This window comes from Mytilus edulis, chromosome 4 (genome assembly GCF_963676685.1).
Source record: "Mytilus edulis chromosome 4, xbMytEdul2.2, whole genome shotgun sequence".
NCBI classification, from domain to species: Eukaryota; Metazoa; Mollusca; class Bivalvia; order Mytilida; family Mytilidae; genus Mytilus; species Mytilus edulis.
The window spans coordinates 17,403,644-17,430,409 of NC_092347.1; the positions used below are offsets into that span (position 1 = coordinate 17,403,644).

Genomic DNA, 26,766 nt, shown 5'->3' on the forward strand with positions numbered 1-26,766 from the left:
GGCCTCAAACTAGCTGTACTTGGTGCCTTCTTTGTTAACTACTGAGGATGTATAAATGCCCTGCCATCTCAGGTTAGTCTGTGTTTTTGTTAGATGTTTTTTTCTGCTTTGTATTGATCTGATAAGTAATTAAGTCCTTTCAACTGAATTTTATAATAATTTGCTCTTACATGTGTGTTGTGCTGTTAGACCAGTCACAGCCATTAGAGGAGGGTTTGTGACCAACAAACTAGTTTAATTCTATCACATTCTGTATGTGCCTGTCCCAAGTCCTCACAATATAGTGGTTGTTGTTAATTGTTGTATATATATCATATTCATTTTTACAATCATTTTCATAAATCAGGCCATTAGTGTTCTTTTGTGAATACACCGTATCTCTATTTGTCTGCCATTACTGAAAATCACACAGGTTCCCGTAAAATTTTGACGTCATATAACATCTGACGCCGCAATGGAAAAGTGATTGTTGTATGCGTCAAAAGTTCAAGCGGCCGGGTCAGCTGGGATTAGCGATAAGGTGTATTGTTATATTTTTGTCAATTCAGTCTTTCATAGGTGACTATGGGGTATGGGTTTTCTCATTGTTGAAGGCCATAGTGACCAAGAAAATTTACTAGAAATTGAGTGGACTATTCAATAAAAAAACCTTTTATTTCGTATTACTATTAGGAATTTGGTATTTTAAAAATTTTATTTAATTATAGAAAAATGTAGGAATGCACACATTATTTTTGACAAGAAGTGTGTTTTTTTTTCACTTCTATTTGCTCTGGAGTTTGTATGATGCCACCTCCTACCATCGTCAACGTATAATATTCAATCTTCACATTTTTTTACAAATTTACTTTTCAACAGTTCCAGTCCGGGAAATCCACTAATTCAACAACGTTGTCGAATTAGTGGATTTCCCGGACTGGTTCAACTGAACTGTAAATTTATCAACTTAAATTCAAGAACATGCACTTAATTGCTATTCTGATTTTGATGCAAAGAAGCTACCTAACAAATGGAGAGAATGTTTCTATCTGGATATTGCGTCTTGCAGAAGATGGACGCTTTCGAGTTCTTGAGGTCATTTTACTGCGTTCAGTCTCAACTTTCAGTCGCCATTGTAAAACATTCTCTTAGGGACCGCTTATATTATGCAAAATGAAGTAAAATAAAATTGTTTAATTCGATTTACAATGCAAAACAATTTATTTATTTCCTCTGCTCTTATTAAATTATGTGATTTCATGACCGTGCTTTTGTTATAATTTCAAAATCATACTGTTGTTGTGGGTTTTTTTTAATGATGTAAGAGGTATTTTCCATTTTAACAAGATTTCCTCCAGTATAGGAGTACCACGATCCAGGAGCTGGTGTTTTTATGATGGGATTATTGGTCAGCCTCCAGTGACAAATGATTGAACGCATATTCGGGACAAGAACATGCATAATAATGAATAAAATGAGGAAGGCGCTACCTTAAATGCCAGCTTACCAAGACTATGTTCCAGTCATATTGATTGATTGCTTAAACGTCCAGTGGCAAATATTTCATGCAGTGTTCAGGACGATTGTTCTACTTTAAGTTTTTGTATAAAATAAAATAATAAGTTCAAATGAGAAATGTTTAGGGAACAATCATTCATGATTGAACTTCAAAAGGCGGGAGGGGTATTAGGGCAAGGATTTGTATAGTGACACTATAAAAAATCTCAGTCATCATAAATGCAATGTGTGTTACATTTTAACGTTGCGTCATTTGTTTTCTCTTATTTTTGAGTGTTATTTCACATTACGATAAGACGTGTCACGGTACTTGTCTATCCCAAATTCATGTATCTGGTTTTGATGTTATATTTGTTAAGTTCTCGTGGGATTTTGTCTGATGCTTGGTCCGTTTCTGTGTGTGTTACATTTTAGTGTTGTGTCGTTGTTCTCCTCTTATATTTAATGCGTTTCCCTCGGTTTTAGTTTGTTACCCCGATTTTGTTTTTTGTCCATGGATTTATGAGTTTTGAACAGCGGTATACTACTGTTTCCTTTATACATAGTGACCGGGGTATGTTTTTTTCTTCTTAAAAATATCTTTTGATTCAAAAATTGATGATTTATCAAGCAGGAGAAAACAAATATTTGTCCATCCATATTTTGCCCATATACCTTCTCCGGTGTGTTAAAATTTGACTAAATAATTTTGATTGATAGCGTTGAACTCGAACAAAAAATCTACCTTAAAGTTTATTTAAAAGCTTAATAGTTGCTCCCTAATTATGGTCCATATTGTTTTCTGCTGAAAATGAATTTATTGGTGATTTGTATAAATGACAATGCTTACATACATTATCTTGTGACATTTTCATATTCATTTTTACAAATTGCCAAGTTTACATTGACACTTTTGACCTATTCGGCCAAAAACTAGTCAATATGCTTCGAATCCTTTCTTGATCTTTCCTATATCTTACATCTGTGTAGATTATTTCCAATCAAGTAAGTGAAACTCAAGTTAATATATATATATGTAAGCCTCAAATCTATGTCCGGCCTCAAATCTATCATGTCCTTTCTGCAAATCTATGTCCTTTTTAATATTGCGTCATAGACGTTCCAAATCTATGTCCTTTATTGTCCCAAATCTATGTCATGTATTGGCTCAAATCTATGTCCTTTCATCGACGTAAAACATAACAAAACGTCATCAAGTAAACAATGAAAAGTTAACAATTACAGGTGTAAGTACAGGCTTCAACACGGAGCATTAACTCACACCGAACAAACATTGTACAAGTGGTTTATATGACAAAAGCAAAGGTTAACATTTTATCTATCAATACACATGGTTTAAAATTGCTTTATGTTTTGTCTTTAAAACTGGAGGAAAATCTGTTATGAATATTGGACTGATGGAATATTTTCAAAAACGTCAACTAGAGATTTATCCTCTTGAAATGTTTTCTGACAATTATCAGGATATCTTTACTCATACTATTGTGGAATATTTACAATTCAAAACAAATCCAGCCGTGCACAAAGGTACTGCAGTGTTTACATCTGGTTTCTGGAGAGAAGGAATATGCCAAAACATAAAGAATGATTCTTCTCGGGGAAATATTTTCGTTATTAAAGACATTATTACAAGTTTTACATTTGAACTAAATATATATCAGCTAAGACCAAACAATTGAAATATGTTCTTTTGTGATTCACAAATATTTCAATTATAAATATAAAGAACGTTTTATTTTTAGCAATTTAGAATGATTTTTTGATACTAGTATTCAAGAAAAACATAGATAAAGTGGTATAAATGTCAATGAAACAGCGATATGAACAAATTCAAAGACAAAACGAAGTAAGTTGAAGTTGCAAACAAATATTCATTCTTTACTGTCTTTTTTAGTAAAATAAATATGGTTTTCTGGTTTCATTCTTGAAGACGGCATACAGTAATAACACACGCATGTAAAGATTTTAACCACACACATGAAAAAAATCATAATAAAACAAAAAACATATAAGACCGTACTTTAAACAATATTATAAATACCAGCTAAATAATTTCGCCGGATTTTCTTAAACGTATACTATACTTCGGCTCTTGCACATACATGGAGAACACATACCAACTTAATATTGAATTATGGGAAATAACTTTTATAAAATAAAATAAAAAACCTAAAAGGCCGAACTTATTAGACGGGCATAAATTTGCGCATTGCGAAACAAATTGGAAAAAAATTAAAACATTACACAGATTTGAGACCTTATCCTTTTTATAACGGACACAGATTTGCGAATGACGTCGCGATTGAAAATCGGACACAGATTTGAGACCGAATTCATTATAACGGACATAGATTAGCGATTGACGTCACAATGGGGCATAGATTTGAAAAACGGACACAGCTTTGAGGTCGTACACAGATCTGAGGTTCAGGGGCGGATGCAGGAATTTTCCAAAAGGGGGGGGGGTGCTATCCCAGGGCAAAAGGGGGGGGTGCAAAACATATGTCCCGATACAAATGCATTGATCGGCCAAAATAAAGGGGGGGGTGCGAACCCCCGGAACCCCCCCCCCTCTGGATCCGCCACTGAGGTTTACATATATACGGAAAGTCACTGTTTCCATCTTAAGCTGGGACATTATATAATAATCCCATTCTAAAGTTACAGTGAAATTGACTCTGACCTCTAACCAATTCACCCAAAACGAAAAGGCTTCCTAGTCTATATGTCATCCATCTGGATAAGTTTCATTTTAAATCAAGCAAACGGAATAAATAATTTTATTTCCTACAAACTCAATTCATTGTACATATATATATGTTATATGCAAACGATTTATTATCAATTTTAATATTTTTTGTTTGTTTTTATAGTTTAAACATTTCTTATTTTATTTTTTGATATTACATTTATTTTCTTTATTTTTGTTGTTAAAGATAACGAAAAAATGCCTGCTTATTTCAGTTGTTGCTGCGGCATAATTATCAAGGAGCACATCGCGAGTGAGTTCACCATTGACTTCAGGTCTCAGTAGGTAGTATTGTAATAAATGTCAGAGGTAAATTTGTTCCAGTCTTAATGCTTTGACAAAAGAAATAGAATTTGTAGCTGTCTTTATTGCATTGAATTTATCTGTATAGGATAGGAGTCTATATGCCCATTGGATGCATGCTGAATCTGGTATAGTAGACTGACTATGCTAAACCATATGCTGTAATAAGTTTTGCGATGGGATGTCATTGAATATCTTAATTAACAATTTTGTCACGAAACATTATTAGCCATGTTCTTGGTCGACGTTCTGTTAGGTTGCCAATTCATGGTGTCTTACTCTAACATCTCAGACAAACTGTTGGTGTCGCGCGCTGTTGCACGCACAACTTGCAATTGCCTGGACCTTTTTTAGTGCTCGTACATTTTTATTCATACAGTACAAATGTATTTCAATGTCGGGGAAAAACTATCTTTTAAGGGCAAAGCTCTTATAAGGATTTGACTGTTGATTTTGGCCATGCTGAATTATTTGTTTTCTTGTCATGCTAATCAATTTTGCAGTTTTCATCTTTCTACTAAATTTTCTTCAATAAAAAACAGCAAAAATGCCATATGTAACAAATGGTGAAAATCGTGATTTAAAGACAATAACTTCTTTAAATGATTAGTAGGTAGACCTTGACATTTGAAATATGTTTTCTTTCGTCAGATTTTTGCATCAGCAACAATTTACAAGATGATCAGAATACAATACTTCAAGTGCATTAAGGTCTATGTTCTATTATGGAAAGCCTTGTCTGTCATGATGTTTGGCAAACGGGATTATCGGACGCATTTTTATAACAAATTTATACCCTAACGATAAAGGTGGCCAAGTTTGCTGTCATTTGGCCCATGCAGTAGTTTCAGAGAAGATTTCAGAGAAATGTTTTGTAAAAATGATGGCCAAAAGACTGCTATGATGCACAACGACGACAGACGCGTCAAGTGATAGCAAAATCTCACAAAAGCCCTTTGGACTAGGTAACTAGAAATCACAATTTGCAAAACTGCACCCAAACTTATCAAACTATAGGCATGCGGTTTCGCTGCATTTATGATAGTTTCGGATGGTAACGCAAGTTGCGATAAGTCTTGTTTCAAGTTTAATCAGCTTGTAGAATAGCACACAAAATATGTCCTATTGATGGAGCCGTTTGTCTAGAGTATATTGCCGTCGGTTTTCTGTCGTAAATTGTTTTCCAATCAGTTTATATCTTTCTGTGCGGTCTTTATTTCGATCATTGTTGAAGGTCGTTGATAAAGGCTCCACTCATCGGTATATATACTAAGCACACTAAAAACCTTAATTACAAAAAACACAAAAACACAAGATACCAGATATAAGCTGCGTACTGGCAATTACCGAAAGCTAGTTAAGAGCCCGTTCCAACTCTTAAATAAATCATGTTTCGAACTTTTCCAGACGAAAATTTCCACCAGTTTTTTTTCGATTATCTTCTTTACGTTTGTGCTTTTGTTCTATAGTTCTATAGTTCTGGTCCAAAATGCAAAAACATGGTAAAATTTCAAAGTGCACTTAAAACTCATAACATAAGTAAACATCTACGATTTAGAACATGTCAACTGGTGCACAGCTTTTAAACTTCTTTCTATCTACTATAGTTTTTCAAGATATAACTTAAAGGCAAAAAATGGAAACAGAAAAAAATGGAAAATCGCCTTTAAGGATAATAACTCGTGTTTCGGCAATGTTGATTTACTGTAATTCTTGTTTTGCTAATCATTTAATATTTTAAATTCAGAAAGAGGAAAGATGTACATGAATTTAAAATATTAAGAAAACAGAAAAAAAAATGTTTTACTTTTCAATCTTTTACCCCCCTCCCTCCTCCAAAATAGTCAATCAGAAGGCATATATATATATATACACACATACGCATATTATTGAGGAAACGAAAGGCAATTCAACAATTATACTCAATAACCCTTTTAGTTATGATCATACGCCGATTACCAAAAGTGACCAAACGGAACTAAAACTGTAGGCGATGTACGTCAATAGGACAGCAATTAAACCACAAAAACATACTAAGTACATCATATAGTATAGTTTTTAACAATATATAGGCGTCTACACAATATGTCAATTTCTAAATCGTCACTACTTTAAATCAAAAATGAGAATAAATTTAAACTGAGACTCAGATTTAAACGATAAAAAAATCTTCCATTAAATCGCATGCAATTCTCAAAATAATGTAAATCTGGGAAGAAGCCTAAATAGAAAAAAAGTTAATAATTTAGTACTTACTAACCTTTAACTACATAAATGCGTATTTTCTCATTTCTTTACACTTTCCTAGGAGCCGCACTTTGCGGATTATCGTCCGCATATTTCCGAAATGCACGTAAATGCATGACGTCATGTATTCAACAGTTATTGACCAACCAAATCGGTATATATCATTTAATCTGCATGGTCGGAATGACCCTTTCACCCGGGTTTATTAGGGCCACCCAAACCGTGCAGATTCAAATGATATATATATCGACTTGCTAGGTCAATAACTAATAACATATGAAAATTGTCATATAATGGCAGTTACTCATATAAGAGATGGACTGGCAATTTCAGCAGTGTAAACTGATTTGCAGCGGGTAATGTCTTACTAATTTTCATCCAGTTTAGTTTCTCTTTTTCTGTTATAATTTTCAAGATACAAGTTAATCTGAAAATTGGAAACATTGTCATTAAAGTGTATCAATTATTAAAGAAATGCTCATTTTGAAAATTTCAGATTGTCTGAGTCTCCATCTTTAGCAGTTTTCAAGATAATAGAAACAAGAATGTGTCCACAGTACGCAGATGCCCGATCCACACCATATTCTGTGGACTGTGAACATTAGGTTAAATCTCCAATTTGGCATTAAATTAGAAAGATCACATCATAAAGAACATTAGTACTTAGTGTTAAATTATTTGGACTTCAACTTCATCAAAAACTACCTCGACCAAAAACTTTAAAATGAAGTGGGACAGACACACAGACGAACAGACAAACGGACGCACAGATCAGAAAACACAATGCCCATAAATTGGGCATAAAAATCTTTTTGTACCAAAATGTTTATTTTTATAGCTCAGAAGTTTCAGAGAAGATTTTTCTAAAAGGTTATATAAAGAAACTGAAACTTGACCTGTAACTTATTATAGTATGACTTTTACTAAACATGTTATCAAAAGATTAAGATATTACAGCAAAAACGTTTGGAAATATGAGATTTCAAAGCAATTTTTTATATTTTGGGGCTGCAACTTTGACAAAATTACTGCAACATAATTTAACGGATCAGCAACTCCTTATGATGTGACTGCATTACAGGCATTGTGTTCATAAAATTTTGCGCATGATTATTGTACTACGAGATCAACCAATCAAAATACAGATATATCATTTAGAGCACAAATTTTGTACTCTTTAGTAATCAGTAAAGATTACAAGAGAGCCCAGATAACAAACAGTGAACCAATTAATCAATAAAAGCCATACAGAATAAAATGTGTAATAATTACCAAACAAACTCACTGATTGAGTGCAAAACAATACTCTGATTTTAGATTGGCATGTAGAGGGCTAATGAACTATAATCAAGGTAATATTGTGATGCTACACTTTTGTTTCAAGTAAGGGTGAAGGTTGGTACCTATGAAAACGTTTAAACACTTTGCGTTTTATGCACCTGTCCTAAGTCCGGAATCTGATATTCAGTGGTTGTCTTTGTTGATGTGGTTCATAAGTGATTATTTTTTCGGGTTTTGATATAGATTAGACTGTTGGTTTTGAAAGTTGTGAATTGGATGGAGAGTTGTCTGATTGGCACTCATACCATATTTTCTTATTTCTACTGTTAGGATCAATCTAGTAAACCTCTATTTGAATTTGGTTTGAGAGATAATCTTTGAAAGGATTGTAGACAACCACTTATATCATGGATGCCAAGCAATTGTTGAATATAAAATCTCATACTGGGCTTCCACCAGACATGCCAGATGAACTTTTAAATAATCTGACCAGTGAAAATCTATTTAAAGCAGACATTTGCAGGTACATGCCCAACAAATCCACACTTCGCAAATAACACAAATCATTATTCAATTATTATTTTTTTTTAATATCTTAACATTATAAATTCTAACAAATAACATAATATTATCAACATTCTATACAATATTGCACTTATTCCAATTCATTAATGGAAGATTTATACACATGAGTACTCAATCATAAAATAACTAATTCATCACATTCAATTAGTACTCAATCATAAAATAACCAATTCATCACATTCACTAACTCTACTTTCATTCATTGTTACTTAGCATATTTCATTAAAATATAAAGCCATCTTTTTTTCATTAAATATAAAGCCTATTTACCCTTCTCTATAAAACACCTGATGTGTTCATAAGACAACAACACAATGATACGAATTAAAAAGACTTAAATGTAGTCTTTTCAACCAAAAATCAATTGTCAGTCAAATTTTCAGACAGCTCAATTAATCTTCATTACTTTTATAAGCTCTGATTATGTCTTTGATTGGGGCTCTGCACACTGGACATTTGGCATTTCGTGACATCAGATGGCGTCCACAAGCATAACATACACACATATGGCCACACTGATATAGCACAGAGTCAGAGTGATTGTCCAAACATATTAAGCAGTGAGTGTCACTGACTGGTTTACATTTTTTCAGAGGAGTTCCACCTTCAGCTCCAACTGAAAGAAACAAAGATAATTGTATTTAAACTGAAAGATTTCGTTAATCAATAGTAAATAGTTACTGCAGTCATTTCTCATGTATACACTGTAGTTTTTATTTTTATAAGGTTGTTTTAGCAACAAAATATTCCTAGTCTTTCAAATTCAGAAAGATACGATCATGATCTGTCCTGTGGATAGCAGTAAAGACCAAAAACTATTTGTAACAATGGGAGATAACTTCTTTTTAGTGCAGTCAAATATGGAAGGCGTATAAGATGCAATTTCACCTATTTTCATTGAGTCTTTAATCTAAAATTAAGAAATCTTCTTATTTTTATCATTATGCCTATACTCTAATGGATATACAATTAAATAATTGATTTTGCAATAACTAACCTTGAACTTGTGCTAAAGCTGCAGAAACTTCTTGTCTGATTGCTCTCTGGATGTCAAGTTGAAGGTCAAAACTGAGCTTCATCATATTCTTCATCTCTTCTAATTGACTCTTTAAGCTATGTATTTCTCTGCTCATGTGCAAATGAGACTGAAATAAAAATTAAACAACATTACACAGAGAAGATCACATAGACAGGTTACAATGACACACACAAAGTTTTGAAGATAAAATTGATTATAATTATTATTTTATGTACCATAGGAAACTCAGGTTATTATTTTATTGTAGAACAGGAAGTTTTAAAAAAAGTATGGACTGTGATTATCAACTTTGATGCTATAACACTGTTCATGTATAAATGCAAAATGTGCTTTATTTTTAACTACCTTGTTAAATGTTATTCTAGTTTTCACATGGTACAAGAATAAAATGTTATGAATAGCATGCACCAGTATAAAGATGAAAGACAGAAAGAATCTTAAGTATTTTCAAATTTAAGCTGTCTCAATAATGTCTTATTTCAGTTCATATTATTAAATGGCATACAGATACCTGAGAATGAAATATTATAATTACCTGTGTATAAGGAACAGCATGAGCACTGACACTGGTAATAGAGATGTTGTCCCAGTTATCATTTCCTGGTGGTGGAAGTCCAATGTTAGAGAAATCATTTCTTTGGATGGGTTGAGTTGGATGAATACTTCTAACAAACTCTTGAACTCTTTGGCCATCAGTACCACTTTGTCCGAGTCTGTCCTGAAAAATTTGGAAAACTCATTCAAATATGATCTTAAAATATAGAATGCAATAAACATGTAAGGACCAGCTCTGTACACTTCTGATTTTTAATAGAAAACAAAATTAATCCAATCCATGTCATTTTGTATCTGGTGAATTGTTGTCCAATTGTCAAGTATACAACATTTTCTTTCTATATCATTATCAAATTAAATTACAAATCAAAAGTAACAAGGTTGGTGTGAAAAATTAACTTAAGCTCTAACCATTTAATTTCTTAACCTAAATTAATGCTAATAACATACAATGTTTTAATCTGACCTTGGTCTTTAAAGTTGTAAGTTTTCTATCTCATTGACATATTCACCACCTTTTTTTCTATTCATACATTTGTATTCCATATCGTATAGCTGGTTATTTTCACAGAGTGCCATTTTCGTTTATTTTTACGGATAGAACAAAATCGCCTAAATAAATTCTGCCAATTCAAATGTGCATATGCAAAGGTATTGACAATTTTTTAAATCCACCAAAATAATAACTGCCAAAATATTTTGTATACCTTATTCAATGAAAATCATGAAATTTTGCACCCACGAAAATAAACTGTAATACGGTACATGTTAAGCAAAGTGATATATGTACCTGCATTGTAATTTCCAGAACATTTCTAAATGTGCTTTCTAAAGATGATGTAACCAGCTGTCTATGAACTAATTCACTGATTTCTTGAACAACATTTTCCCTGTGCAGGCTTTCTATGTTCTCCAAAGTCATGGGTAGATTTGGCCTTTAAAAAAAATATTTTAAATTAATACATATATAAAACATTGCACAACAAACCAATATCCTATAAATTGTATGTTAAATGGTTTTTCAACTGATTTTAAGTGAGAGAATGTACTACCTTTCTAGTACATACACATATATATTTATGGTAGTGTTATTGTTGGATGAATTGCCTTCTTCTTAACTTTATCTCACAAATCTGTGTGTTCGTTCTTAATTAAATTTATATTAAAATCAGCTTTTAAAAAATAAATAAGGAAACTCTGCTTTAGATACTTGTTACAATTAGTCGTCAATTCTGACAGTTTGAATGATTATAAATAATATAATATGAAGAGAAAGGGAGCCAAAAACAAAACAGATGACATTTATCTTATCTCTTCAGCATCCTGTTTAAATGAAAATTTGTATAACCATTTAAGAAATATATTTGGACATTTATTAGATCATGGTATTGTGAAACAAACTTACCCTGAATACTCTTGTGGAACCATACGTTCAAAAAATGGTGGAATTGGAGCGTTTATTGGTGTTGTTTCAGTCTCAGCTGAAATTATATAATAGTAAAGTCAGCATCATTCTTGAAGTTTAATCATCATCATCATGTATACAGTATAAAATAACTATTTTAAGAACATCTTTTTTACGCTATAAATTCAAATCAATTCAAGCAAGTAATATTTATACTTCAGTATTAAGCATATTAATTATGCTATTGCAAACTATTTTTTAATTTGATAATGTAACAGCATCATTAAAACATTACTCTTGCATGTCTGTCAGAGTATATATATAATGATGCAGAAGCTACAAAATTTCTGTTTCTTCCTGATTTAAAATCAATGACATATGTTAGTAAAATGAGATAAATAAAATGGAACCTACATGAACTACTGCTGTTTGTACTAGCAAGACTGTTACTTCTACTACGATCTGTAACATCAGCAACGTGTTGTGGAATGGCAGTATTTCTCAATCGTGGTTGTGGTACTGGTGACTGACTTCCAGATATAGGAGAAGTGGTACTAGACCTTGGTGCTGGTACAGGGGATTGACGTTCTGAATTTTGTGGAGAAGGGGTAGGTCTTGCTGAACTTTGGGGCGAAGGTCTTGGAGAATTATTTCTTGTGACAGTTGAAATTGACCCTCTGATTATGTTTTCCAGTCGACGCCTAAAATTTGTTGTCAAAACATTGGAAACTCTATGCTGATCTACTAATCCTTGGATTTCAACAACCACTGTGTCTGGCCTATGTTCTTCAACATCATCTACATTTACTGGAACATTTTCTTTTCCTTGAGCTGCAGCTTGGGCGTCTAGTCTTTTGGCAAAAAATGAGTTGATGTTATCCCTTGAATCTGTTCCTGTAACAGGTCGCTCTCCTTGCTGTATCTGTCTCAGTTCATGCATTCTATCACTGTAAATAGAAGTATCAAAGTTTGTCAACATCTTATACAATCAACCATTCTATAAAAGTTACTCAATAAACATAAATGTTTCTCATTTGCCCTTAAATCTATTGTATGTAGACTACAAAGTAATAAAATAACAAAATGCTTGGTTTATACTGGTATTCAAGATTTATATGTAAAAAAATATAGTTCCTTATCAGCATACATATATAAAAATATAATTTTTGAATGAGGTCCAAAAATACTATGTTGAAAGAATCTTACAACCTTAAAATGGTGAATTGTTCTCAAAATGAGTAAATATCTCTAAAATGAGAGATATTTATCACTTATAAGCAAGAACTATAAAAAAAAACCAAAAAAACTTTAAAATACACATTTATACTTAATGGATCCCCCTTTTTATGACCAATGCATTTGAATGGGGACATATACATGTAGAGAACCACCTCTTATCCTGGGTTGAAAACCCCCCCTTTTAAAAATGTCTGGATCTCCTCCCTGGACTATACACATTTGAATAATTATTATTACTCACAAACAAACAATTACTTAAATTAAAGTATCCAATCTTTAATTTTTTTTATATAATACACAATATATAACATCAGAGACATATAATATTATAATAAATGTAGATCAATTTACTCATTTGAGGAATAGTTCCCATTTAGCGGGTTGTCACCAATATGCGGATGTGTGACAGGCAAAATCAATATCCAGTCAATTAAAGATCATTAAACATGTTAAATTGTTGCATATCTGTAATGCTTTTTTATTCATCATGTTAAAAAATAAAATAACAAATAAAGTGAGATTGACGATTCCATTTCTATTACTTTTTTATGGTATTACAGTCAAGGACCTGTACGCTTTCTCTTTACCATGAAAGTATTATTTATAAATAAAATCTAAAATATAATAAAATGATGTACCTTTTCATTTTCTGTAAAAGTTGAAGCATCGCGACATCTTCGGTCTCTTCGTGGCTTGTCATCGTGTTTCCTTCAGCGTTACTCTTTGTTTCTATGTTTTGTCCACCTTCTGCCATGGTGCTATATACCCGGGTAGTGTTTATTTTCTATTTTTAGCCATGACAAGGATTTTATTTTCGTCGAAATTAATCATAATTCGTGGAAGTTTTACCTGGTCAGTACCTGGAATTTGTTCGTACCTTCACTCGTGTTTTCCAATCACAATTAAGTAAAAGTCATCGATTCCGAAAGACTGGGAAAAACCCTTTCGTAACTGTCAACAAAACGCTTGAAAGATACGAGAAAGTCAATTATAATTTAAAGAACAAAAAGACCTAGAAACAAGTATTTTTGGTACGAAATACAAAAATACTCCAAATTCTTATTGCAATGACGTCCTTAGATGATCTTTTTGAACAAATAATTCACACAGAACGTAAAGCACAGGAGAGAAGAAGTTTCCTAAACGAAAGTAAATATACATTTTGTTTGGGTCTGTGTGAGCCAAAATTTGTTCCTGTGAAAAAAGTTCCAGTGGAACTAATTTCACAGGAAATATGTTCTGGGAGAATTTTTTTCACAGACAATTTCTATATAATTTGTTCCATCTATATGAAATAAGTTCTACACTTTACCTGGTGAAATAAGTTCTGGGTTGGTGAAATTTGTTCCTTACCTATATAGTGAAATAAGTTCCATGTTTGTCAGAAGTTTGTTCTTTACCTGAGACAATATCTGAAAAAGTCTAATTTTTGGAAATAAGAAAAAACAAATTTTTTTTTTAGACCCAGTATTTTAATAGCACAAATCGAAGAACACACATTGGGGATCTAGGAACTGTTGTCTGTAATTCAAACAATTGTTTAATAAGGAAACAATGGCTATTTTAACAAGAGTGCACACGCTGAAATGTCTCGCCTTCTATACTAATCATTGATATTATATTGATAGTCTTAAGTATAAATCTAAGCTTTATTACAACTGTCACATAAACTTTACATTAACCAAGATAACTAAACAAAGACCAATGAACCTTGAAAAAGAGGTCCAGGTCAGATGAACCATGCCAGGCAGACAGGTACAGCTAACAATGCTTCTATACAACATATATAGTTGACACATTACTTATAGTTTAAGAAAAATAGACCAAAACACAAAAACTTAACACTGTGCAATGAACCGTGAAAATGAGGTCACGGTTAAATAAAACCTGCTCGACTGACATAAAGATCATAAAATATTTCCATACACCAAATATAGTTGACCTATGGCATATAGCATTAGATAAAAAGACCAAAACTCAAAAACTTAACTTTGACCACTGAACCATGAAAATGAGGTCAAGGTCACATGACATCTGCCCGCTAGACATGTACACTTAACAATCATTCCATACAACAAATATAGTAGACCTATTGCATATGGTATGAGAAAAACAGACCAAAACACAAAAATTTAACTATAACCACTGAACCATGAAAATGAGGTCAAGGTCAGATGACACCTGCCAGTTGGACATGTACACCTTACAGTCCTTCCATACACCGAATATACTAGCCCTATTGCTTATAGTATCTGAGATATGGACTTGACCACCAAAACTTAACCTTGTTCACTGATCCATGAAATGAGGTCGAGGTCAAGTGAAAACTGTCTGACGGGCATGAGGACCTTGCAAGGTATGCACACATCAAATATAGTTATCCTATTACTTATAATAAGAGAGAATTCAACATTACAAAAAAATTGAACTTTTTTTTCAAGTGGTCACTGAACCATGAAAATGAGGTCAAGGACATTGGACATGTGACTGACGGAAACTTCGTAACATGAAGCATCTATATACAAAGTATGAAGCATCCAGGTCTTCCACCTTCTAAAATATAAAGCTTTTAAGAAGTGAGCTAACACCGCCGCCGTAGCCGCCGCCGCCGCCGCCGGATCACTATCCCTATGTCGAGCTTTCTGCAACAAAAGTTGCAGGCTCGACAAAAATGGTACAAAACAAATCCAGTTCTTTCCTGTTACCAAAGTGAATCAATTTTAAAAAGTTTCTAATGGGAATAAGGAATAAGTTTAAGACAATATTTGTGGTTTACTAGTATATCCTGCAATAGTTTATCAAATGCCAATTATTTATTTTAGCATTTGCAATACAAAAGGTTTAGAAATATACTTAAATATAGTCAGATATGTCGGTAACATGAAAGAATCTTGAGTAACAGCACAACGGTAACAGGACAGAGTTGGTAACAGAAAGGATTTTTCTGCTTTATTTTAAAGTTTAAGAAAAATACATCATTTTAAATTGGTCACAATTGGAAGATAACAGCAAACAATGTCATTTATCCTTTGAAACTGTATTTGCAAGATGAAAAATCTGCCTAGGTAAGGAAAAATTCTAAAATAAATTCCTTTCTGTTACTATCTACTAAACTAGAATTGCACAATGTTCTCTGCTGTTACCAAAAGCAAAAAACCTATTTTTTTTATTAAATATACTGTATATTATTTAGAAATTTATTTAATATGATGGTGATAACTTATATTAAATAAAATGGTTGGCATATAGTAGATTAACTTTTCGATTCTTCAGTGAAATTGTCTTGAACATCCTTCCTGTTACTGATGATGGTTATGCTGTTACTTTTTATCAGGTAACATGACAGAACGTAACAGAAAGGAATTACGCGATAGTTTTTGTCCTTTTTGTCACATTAAATGTAAGTGTATTTCCTGTGACATATAACTTTTAAAAAGATGATATAAAAACACACTTAATGCTGTGGTGCACACTTAAAAATATTCTCAGAAAGTGTAAGAAAAGGCTGTAACAGGATAGAACACCAATAAGTATTTTTCTATAAATTCTTACCTTGGATGGGCTTGAATTTTCAAACCTGGCCGCCTTTCCAACTATTTCTTTGTACTAATGCATTCGCAGATGGCAGTTAGGTCCGCTGCTGTATGCCCTGAGGTAATCGGTGCCCTCAGGTAATCGTGGCAATAGCGCCCATATGCGTAGTAATAACATGATCTAAAAATAGAATAAACTAAAAATACATCATTGTACTTTCTATTTCGACTGACAGTATATGTGCGAAAAATAGGAGAAAACAGGAACACATACAATTTTTTACAATAAGTAACGACAAATAATTCACGAAAAAAATCCAAATATTTGGTTTATTTGTGATCAGTGCAACGTGAACAGATTTTTTTTTAGTGAAACGTAAATGACTTAAAATAATTAAAAAGAAAACACTTTTTGAATGGCGATTTAAACTTTTATAATAATAGTTGTCAAAAACTGGTTTCATAGAGACTTATGTAAATAAATGTATATTTACGGGGGTTATGGATTTTTTTCTTCGGCGAAAGACAATATTTTGGAGACAGGTCGAAAACATTTTTTTCTTTCATTCAATTTTAGCATTACATATAGTGGCATAACAATTAGAAACAAACTTTAAAAAAAACATAGCCCCCCCCCCCCCCCCCTGAAAATGAAATGATTGCTGCTTAAGTTTCGTGAATGTCCTGTTGAAACTTTGACTATCATTGTGTTTGGTAATATATGACACTTACATATGGACAGATTACGCATATATTGATTTTGGTTACTTCTTTTAAAGTAACATAAGTAGAAAACGATAACATTTAATAGATAGGTTAATGAAAATCAGTCCATCTTGTCCGACTGCATGAGGGGCGGCGGCAGATCCATCCATTTAAAAAAAAGGGGGTTCCCAATCCAGGACACAAGAAGGGGGTTCCAACTATATGTTTCCATTCAAATGCATTGATCTCCAAAAAAAAAAAGGGTTCCTATACCCAGAACACCCCTGGACCCGCCACTGTCCATTGTTCAACTACTAAATTGTCTGTTTTACTTACTAGTACACTTGGTACAATAAAAAACCTGATAATAAATTGTTCAAATAAGGCCTTTGAAAATAGTGGAATTAATTACTTTTGGAGTGTCAAAAACTCGTTGGAAGTACTTGATAAATTGCATGCATATATTGGTGATTTTAAATCTGTTCAAAGTTTTGATTTTTCTACCCTATATACCACTTTGCCTCATATTCTTATTGAGAAAAAAATCACATCCCTAATTAACTGGGCATTTAAAAAGTCGGAATGCGAGTACATATGTTCAAACTCTTTGCGATCATTTTTTAGTAGCAATAAACAAAAGAACTATGTCAATTGGACATGCTTTGATACTATTTATGCGCTTGAATTTTTATTTGATAACATTTTTGTTATTTTTAGAGATTCCGTACATCGTCAAGTTATTGGAATTCCAATGGGGACTAACTGTGAACCAATTATTGCGGACCTGTTTTGTATTGTTATGAGTTACAATTTATGACTTAAATTAGCAAAGACCCATCTAAACAATATTTGGTACAAAAATTCAACAATACTTTTAGATATTTGGATGATATATTGGCTCTCAATAATAACGACTTCCGTATGTATACTAAAGAAATTTATCCTGTAGAACTTACTTTAATTAAAGCTAATGATAACAATGACCACTGCCCTTTCCTCGATCTTGATATCTATATCATAAACGGGAAGATTAATACAAAAATTGTTGATAAGAGAGATGTTTTTTCATTTCCTATTGTAAATTATCCATTTGTAGATGGTGACGTTCCCTTGTCATCATCTTATGGTGTTTATATATCTCAACTGTTACGATTCTCTCGTGTATGTAACAACGTATTAGATTTTAGCGAGAGAAATTTATGTATTACTAAAAAATTATTACACCAGGGTTTTCGATATCACAAACTGGTCAAAACATTTACTAAATTTTATCATCAGTATAAGGAAATAATTCGTAAATATAACTCAACATGCAGACATCTTATACGTTCGGGTATTTCACATCCAATTTTTTTATGGAAGTATTCTAAATAAAGAACAAAAATGTCAGTATTCTCCTCAGAAACTAACAAAACCTTTAAATAGACTTATTAAAAAGGGATATAGTTACGATACTGTTGTCAGGTCATTAAAGATTGCATATTTTGGCTTTAATATTGATTCACTGATAGAGTCTTTGAATCGGAACTAAACACATCTATTTCTAAAAAACAGTTGTTGGCATGACACGGGTTATGTTCTTCTCATATATTTTATGATAGTATGATACTAAACCCCTTACGGGAGGGATTGTGCCTGATATTCATATGATGAACACATAATCTTTCAATCAGTTTAATTGAGGTCAGGAGCTGGCATGTAAGTTAACTGCTAGTAGTCTGTTGTTATTTATGTACTATTGTCATTTTATTTATGTTCTTTTGTTACATCTTTTGACATCGGACTCGGACTTCTCTTGAACTGAATTATAATGTGCGTATTGTTATGCTTTTACTTTTCTACACTGGCTAGATGTATAGGGGGGGGGGGGGTTGAGATCTCATAAACATGTTTAACCCCGCCGCAATTTTGCGCATGTCCCAAGTCAGGAGCCTCTGGCCTTTGTTAGGCTTGTATGATTTTAAATTTTAGTTTCTTGTCTATAATTCGGAGTTTAGTATGACGTCCATTATCACTGAACTATTATGCATATTTTTAGGGGCCAGCTTAAGGACACCTACAGCTGCGGGAATTCTCGCTAAATTGGAGACCCTTTGGTTGCCTTCGGCTGTTGTCTGCTCTATGGTCGGGTGGTTGTCGCTTTGACATATTCACCATTTCCTTTCTCAATTTTAATAACTATGTTTCTGATCTAATTTTGTATTCTATAAACGGCATCTATATATTTACACTACAAATCTACAACTCTCAGTCTATGGCTTCACGTGCTGATCTTATCTATATTCATGCATAATATTCATTAACTGTGTATGAGTATCAAAATCGTATCATACGCGATGATGACCAGCCAGTACACACTGTAAGGATTTTATTCACCAGTATTAAAAAAGAGAAACATTGTAGTACGAACAGTAATCTATTTTTTTCATTTGACATTACTTTGAAAGTAACGTAGTTACAAGCACAGGTTATATAGTATATAACTGCTTTTTTAAAATGTTAATTGTCTTTATCAATCTTATTTGAGAGATGTTGGATATTTTCAAGGAAAAACCTCACATCTCCAGTGGACTTTTGTACATGGTCAGATAACCTTAGGTCATCTCTAAATTACTGTGTATTTCCTGTATCTCAGATCATATCTATGATTGCTCACATGGTGAGGTTACCTCAGGTCACCTCTGTATGATTGAACATTGTGAGGTTACCTAATATTACCTCTGTATTGCTGTACATGGTGAGGTTACTCTGTATTACTGCACATACTTGTATTACCACACTTTGTATAAACTTTACAAAACACTATTTTTTTAGTTTTCCTCAGGGCACTTCTGCATTTCTATACATGACCAAGTGCACATGTTAACTAATGTCATTTCTTAACTACTGTATATAAATATGTAACCTCAGAATACCTCTGTATATAAGAATATGTTGAGGTAACCTAAGGTCACAACTTCATGGTCATTGTACCAGCTGCATGTTACCACAGATAAACTTTGCAAAACGCTAATTTTCTACAAACCTCAGGTTACCACAATTGAATGTTCATAACTCCCTTCGTCAGCTTAGTCAGTCCAGATTACATCTATGTTCTTTTTTTTCACGGACAGGCTACCTCAGGTCATCTGTAAATTACTGTACATGACCAGGTTACCTCAGGTCATCTGTAAATTACTGTACATGACAAGGTTACCTCAGGTCATCTGTAAATTACTATACATGACCAGGTTACCTCAGGGAACCACTGTACTACTGTGCATGGTAAGGTTACCTCAGGGAACCATGGTACTACTGTGCATGATCGGGTAACTTCAAGGAACCACTGTTCTACAGTGCATGGTCTGGTTACCTCATGAATCCTTTGTACTACTGTGCATGGTCAGGTTACCTCAGGGAACCATTGTACTACTGTGCATTGTCAGGTTTCTTCGGGGAACCATTGCACTACTGTACATGGTCATGTTACCTCAGGGAACCACTGTACTACTGTGGATGGACAGGTTACCTCAGGGAACCACTGTACTACTGTGTATGGTCAGGTTACCTCAGGGAACCATTGTACTTCTGTGCATTGTCATGTTACCTCAGGGAACCACTGTACAACTGGGCATGGTCAGATAACCTCAGGAAAACATTGTACTACTGTGCAGGGAACCTTTGTACTCTTGTGCATGGTCAAGTCTCCTCAGGGAATCATTGTTCTACTGTGCATGGTCATGGTCCCTCATGGAATCATTGTACCGCTGTGTATTTTAAGGTTACCTCAGGTAACCATTGAACTACTGTGCATGGTCAGGTTATCTCAGGGAACCATTGTACTACTATGATGGTCAGGTTACCTAAGGGAACCAGTGTACTTCTGTGCATGGTCAAGTTACCTCAGGTAACCACTATACAACTGGTCATTGTCAGGTAACCTCAGGGAACCATTGTACTATTGTGCATGTTCAAGTCTCCTCAGGGAAACGTTGTTCTACTATGCATGGTCATGGTACCTCAGGGAACCATTGTACTGTTGTGTATTGTGAGTTTACCTCAAGGAATCATTGTACTACTGTGCATGGTAAGGTTACCTCAGGGAACCATGGTACTACTGTGCATGATCGGGTAACTTCACGGAACCACTGTTCTACTGTGCATGGTCTGGTTACCTCAGGGATCCATTGTACTACTGTGCATGGTCAGGTTACCTCAGGGAACCATTGTGCTACTGTGCATTGTCAGGTTTCTTCGGGGAACCATTGCACTACTGTACATGGTCATGTTACCTCAGGGAACCACTGTACTACTGTGGATGGACAGGTTACATCAGGGAACCACTGTACAACTGGGCATGGTCAGATAACCTCAGGAAAACATTGTACTACTGTGCAGGGAACCTTTGTACTCTTGTGCATGGTCAAGTCTCCTCAGGGAACCATTGTACTACTGTGTATGGTCAGGTTACCTCAGGGAACCAGTGTACTACTGTGCATGGTCAGGTTACCTTCAGGGAACCACTGTAAAACTGGTCATGGTCAGGTAACCCCAGGGAACCATTATACTAATCTGCAGGGAACCATTGTACTGTGTATGATCAGGTTTCTTAAGTGAACCATTGTACTACTGTGCATGGTAGGTAACCTCAGGGAATCATTGTACTACTGTGCATGGTCATGTTACACCAGGTAACCACTATACAACTGGGCATTGTCAGGTAACCTCATGGAACCATTGTACTATTGTTCATGTTCAAGTCTCCTCAGGGAAACGTTGTTCTACTATGCATGGTCATGGTACCTCAGGAAACCATTGTACTGTTGTGTATTGTGAGTTTACCTCAGGGAATCTTTGTACTACTGTGCATGGTCAGGTTACCTCAGGGAACCATTGCACTACTGTGCATGGTCAGGTTTCTTTAGGGAACCATTGTACTACTGTGCATGGTAGGTAACCTCAGGGTATCATTGTACTACTCTGCATGGTCAGGTTACTTCAGGGAACAATTGTACTACTGTGCATGGTAAGTAATTAGGGAATCATTGGACTACCGTGCATGGCCAGGTTACTTCAGAGAACCATTGCACTACTGAGCATGATCAGGTTACTTCAGGGAACCATTGAAATACTGTACATGGTAATGTTACCTCAGGGAACCATTATACTACTGTGCATGGTCAGGTTACCGATAGAACCATTGTGCTTCTGTGCATGGTCAGGTTACCTCAGGGAACCATTGTGCTTCTTTGCATTGTCAGGTTTCCCCAGGGAACCATTGTACTACTGTGCATGGTCAGGTTACCTCAGGGAACCATGGTACTACTGTGCATTGTCATGTTACCTCAGGTGACCATTGTACTACTGTGCATGGTCAGGTTTCCCAAGGGAATCATTGTACTACTGTACATGGTCAGGTTTCTGCAGGGAACCATTGTACTTCTGTGCATTGCCAGGTTACCTCAGGGAACCATTACACTACTGTGCATGGTCAGGTTACCTGAGGGAACCATTGTACTACTGTGCATTGTCAGGTTTCCTCAGGGAACCATTGCACTACTGTACATGGTCATGTTACCTCAGGGAACCACTGTACTACTGTGCATGGCCAGGTTACCTCAGGGAACCATTGTAATACTGTGCATTGTCATGTTACCTCAGGGAACCATTGTACTACTGTGCATGGTCAGGTTTCCCCAGGGAACCTATGTACTACTGTACATGGTCAGATTACTTCAGGGAACCATTGTACTTCTGTGCATGGTCAGGTTACCTCAGGGAACAATTGCACTACTGTGCCTGGTCAGATTACTTCAGGAACAATTGTACTACTGTGCATGGTAGGTTTCCTCAGGGAACTATTGTACTAATGTGCATGGTCAGGTTACCTCAGGGAACCACTGTACAACTGTGCATGGTCACGTTACCTCAGGGAACCATTGTACTCTTGTGCATGGTCAGGTTACCTCAGGGAACCACTGTACAACTGTGCATGGTCAGGTTATTCATAAAGATAGACAAGAATGAGATTTACAGATAATTTAGTAGACTGAATTTTTTTCTGAACTCATTTTTTTCTGTTTGTTTATAGGTTTATGGTGAATGGAAACATAAATATAGACTTTTAAAAAAAATCTTGCATCTTTTGGGGATATCATTCCAGGAAAGTGGAAGGATATCATGTTTACTTGAAGTGGTGAGGTCTAGTAAAAATAGCAAACAGAAAGTAGAAAAAAATGAGTTGACTTCAGGATTGCGTAACGTTTTATTCTTCGTGGCAAGACCCCCTTTTTTCAATTAAATCACAATTTCACTTTGGTACATCCATGATATGAACATAATATTTTTTCTAAGATCAGCTGTTTTGCATGTGAGCCTATGGAGCAGTCAATAACAAGACTGCAACCTTATGTTAATTTGATTTGAATCGATTATATGTGTTGTTATTTTTTGGGTTACCTGAGGTAATCCTGTTATGAAAGAATACTTCGTAGATACTTTGCTGGTATATGCATTTATGCTGTAATTACACAATTTCTTAATTTAAAATGTAGGACTTCATAAATTTGTATTGTTTATGCGATTATATGTAAATGTTACACGAGTTCACTTGAGTTAAATGGGTTGTATTTGGTGTTATAATTGGGGTTACCTGAGGTAACCCTGTCATGAATGAATACTTCGTAGATACTTTGCTAGTCTTTACATTAATTGTAATAAACAAACTTATTTATTTTGAATGTAGGACTTCATTGAAGTTATATTGTTTATGGGGTATATATGTAAAGTTGATCTCAAATAACTTCAGTTAAGTGGGTTATATTTGCAATTATTTTTGGGGTTACCTCAGGTACCCCTGTTATGAAAGAATGCTTATTAGATAGTTTGCTAGTGTAAACATTTATGTTGTAATCAAACAATTTCTTTATTTTACATGTAGGACTTCACAGATGTAAATTGCTTACGCGATATTTAGAAAATGCGATCTGTCTTAACTCGATTTAAATGGATTATACCTGTAGCTATTTTATGGGTTACCTGAGGTAACCCTGTCATGACAGAATACTTAGTAGATACTTTGTTAGTATATGTATTTATGGTGTAAAAAACAACTTCTTCATTTTCAATGTAGGAATTCATTGAAGTTATATTGTTTATGTGATGTAAATGTAAAGGTGATTTGAATTAACTTGAGTTAAATTGGTTGTAATTGCTGTTATTGCTTGGGTTACCTCAGGTAACCCTGTTATGAAAAAAATATTAGTAGATACTATGCTTGTGTATACATTTGTATTTTAATCACACAATTTCTGAATTTAAAAATGTAGGACTTCATAGATTTGTATTTTTTATTTGATGTTATTGTTAGGGTTACCCGAGGTTATCCTGTCATGTAAGAATACCTTGTAGATAGTTTTCCAGAATATACATTTAAGTTGTAATAAACGATTTACTTTTTTTTTTATAAATTTGAACTTCATAGATGTGTATTGTTTATATGATATTTAGGAAAGGCAACTTAAGTTAACTTTATTTGAATTGATTATATTTACTGTTATTTTTGGGGTTACCTGAGGTAACCCTGTTATGAAAGAATACTTCGTAGATACTTTGCTGGTATATGCATTGATGTTGTAATTACACAATTTCTTAATTTAAAATGTAAAACTTCATAGATTTGTATTGTTTATGCGATGTATAGATATATGCTACCTGAGTAAACTTGAGTTAAAAGGGTTGTATTTGTTGTTATTATTAGGTTACCTGGGGTAACCCTGTCTCTCAGGTAACCCTGTAATGAATGAATTCTTCTTAGATACTTTGCTAGTCTTTACATTAATTGTAATAAACAAACTTCTTTATTTCAAATGTAGGACTTCATGAAAGTTGTATTGCTTATGTGATGCACATGTAAAGGTGAACTCAGTTAACTTCAGTTAAGTGGGTTATATTTGTAATTATGTCTGGGGTTACCTCAGGTACCCATGTTATAAAGAATGCTTTTGAGATAGTTTGCTAGTGTAAACATTTATGTTGCAATCGGACAATTTCTTTATTTTAAATGCAGGACTTCATAGATGTGTATTGTTTATGTGATATTTCTGAAAGGCGACTAAAGTTAACTTGATATGAAAGAATAATACTTATTTCTATTTCATGGGTTACTTGAGGTAACCCTGTCATGACAGAATATTTAGTAGATACTTTGCTAGTATATCCATTTATGGAGTAATAAACCAACTTCTTCTTTTTAAATGTAGGAATTCATTAAAGTTATATTCTTTATGTGATGTATATGTAAAGGTGATTCGAATTAACTTGAGTTAAATAGGTTGTATTGTTGTTATTGTATTAGTTACCTCAGGTAACCCTGCTATGAAAGAATTCTTAGTAGATACTTTGCCAGTGTATAGCTTTGCATTGTAACTCCACAATTCTTTAATTTGAAATGTAGGACTTCATAGATTTGTATTGTTTATGTGATGTATATATATTAAAAGGTGACCTCAGTGAACTTGAGTTAGATGGGTTATCTTTGTTGTTATTGTTATGGTTACCTGAGGTAACCCTGTAATGAATGAATCCTTCGTAGAAACTTTGTTAGTGTTTACATTAATTGTAATAAACAAACTTCTTTATTTTAAATGTAGGACTTCATGCAAGTTGTATTGTTTATGTGATGCACATGTAAAGGTGACCTCAGTTTACTTCAGTTAAGTGGGTTATATTTGTAATTGTGTCTGGGGTTACCTCAGGTACCCATGTTATGAAGAATGCTTTTGAGATAGTTTGCTAGTGTAAACATTTATGTTGTAATCGGACAATTTCTTTATTTTAAATGTAGGACTTCATAGATGTGTATTGTTTATGTGATATTTCTGAAAGGCGACTTAAGTTTACTTGATATAAATGGATAATACTTATTTCTATTTCATGGGTTACCTGAGGTAACCCTGTCATGAAAGAATATTTAGTAGATACTTTGCTAGTATATCCATTTATGGTGTAATAGACCAACTTCTTCTTTTTAAATGTAGGAATTCATTAAAATTATATTCTTTATGTGATGTATATGTAAAGGTGATTTGAATTAACTTGAGTTAAATAGGTTGTATTGTTGTTATTGTATTGGTTACCTCAGGTAACCCTGCTATGAAAGAATTCGTAGTAGATACTTTGCTAGTGTATAGCTTTGTATTGTAACTCCACAATTTTTTTATTTGAAATGTAGGACTTAATAGATTTGTATTGTTTATGTGATGTATATACATTAAAAGGTGACCTCAGTGAACTTGAGTTAGATGGGTTATCTTTGTTATTATTGTTATGGTTACCTGAGGTAACCCTGTTATGAATGAATCCTTCGTAGACACTTTGGTAGTGTTTACATTAATTGTAATAAACAATCTTCTTTATTTTAAATGTAGGACTTCATGAAAGTTGTATTGTTTATGTGATGCACATGTAAAGGTGACCTCAGTTAACTTCAGTTATGTGGGTTATATTTGTAATTATGTCTGGGGTTACCTCAGGTACCCATGTTATGAAGAATGCTTTTTAGATAGTTTGCTAATGTAAACATTTATGTTGTAATCAAACAATTTCTTTATTTTAAATATAGGACTTCATAGATGGGTATTGTTTATGT

At 33.7% G+C, this 26,766-nt stretch overlaps 3 protein-coding genes across 6 annotated transcripts in view; 1 reads left to right on the forward strand and 2 right to left on the reverse strand.

Moving 5' to 3' along the window:
• The window catches only part of LOC139521734 (dynein axonemal assembly factor 9-like), a 65,505-nt gene extending 64,357 nt beyond the window's left edge, over positions 1 to 1,148 (reverse strand). The window contains exon 1 of the mRNA XM_071315299.1: positions 1,003 to 1,148. Coding sequence (XP_071171400.1) covers positions 1,003 to 1,079 — 77 coding nt within the window. The 5' untranslated portion in view covers positions 1,080 to 1,148. The remainder of the gene's footprint in view (positions 1 to 1,002) is intronic.
• Positions 1 to 26,766, forward strand: part of LOC139521744 (coiled-coil domain-containing protein 172-like) — a 388,671-nt gene that overhangs the window by 346,722 nt on the left and 15,183 nt on the right. For 3 of the 4 annotated variants that reach the window (XM_071315313.1, XM_071315315.1, XM_071315314.1), the window contains exon 1: positions 13,919 to 14,049. The exons of the other annotated variant lie outside the window; for it this stretch is intronic. In XM_071315313.1, coding sequence (XP_071171414.1) covers positions 13,968 to 14,049 — 82 coding nt within the window. In that variant the 5' untranslated portion in view covers positions 13,919 to 13,967. Of the gene's footprint in view, positions 1 to 13,918; positions 14,050 to 26,766 lie in introns of those variants that run through there. 4 annotated transcript variants of the gene reach the window in all.
• On the reverse strand, positions 8,644 to 13,813 carry LOC139521739 (uncharacterized). The gene is made up of 7 exons (XM_071315303.1): positions 13,539 to 13,813; positions 12,076 to 12,608; positions 11,662 to 11,737; positions 11,047 to 11,191; positions 10,237 to 10,419; positions 9,660 to 9,807; positions 8,644 to 9,278 (listed from the first exon to the last, which is right to left on the reverse strand). The coding sequence occupies exons 1-7, from the start codon at positions 13,652 to 13,654 to the stop codon at positions 9,055 to 9,057; spliced, it is 1,425 nt and encodes a 474-aa protein (XP_071171404.1). The 5' UTR covers positions 13,655 to 13,813; the 3' UTR covers positions 8,644 to 9,054.

Bases quoted from the DNA above. Each gene is read 5' to 3' on its own strand.
- LOC139521739 (XM_071315303.1), bottom strand. From the start codon at position 13,654: ATGGCAGAAGGTGGACAAAACATAGAAACAAAGAGTAACGCTGAAGGA. The intron at 11,738-12,075 runs GTAGGTTCCATT...ATATAATTTCAG, and splicing joins TACAAACAGCAGTAGTTCAT to CTGAGACTGAAACAACACCA. The intron at 10,420-11,046 runs GTACATATATCA...CAAATTTTTCAG, and splicing joins TTCTGGAAATTACAATGCAG to GACAGACTCGGACAAAGTGG.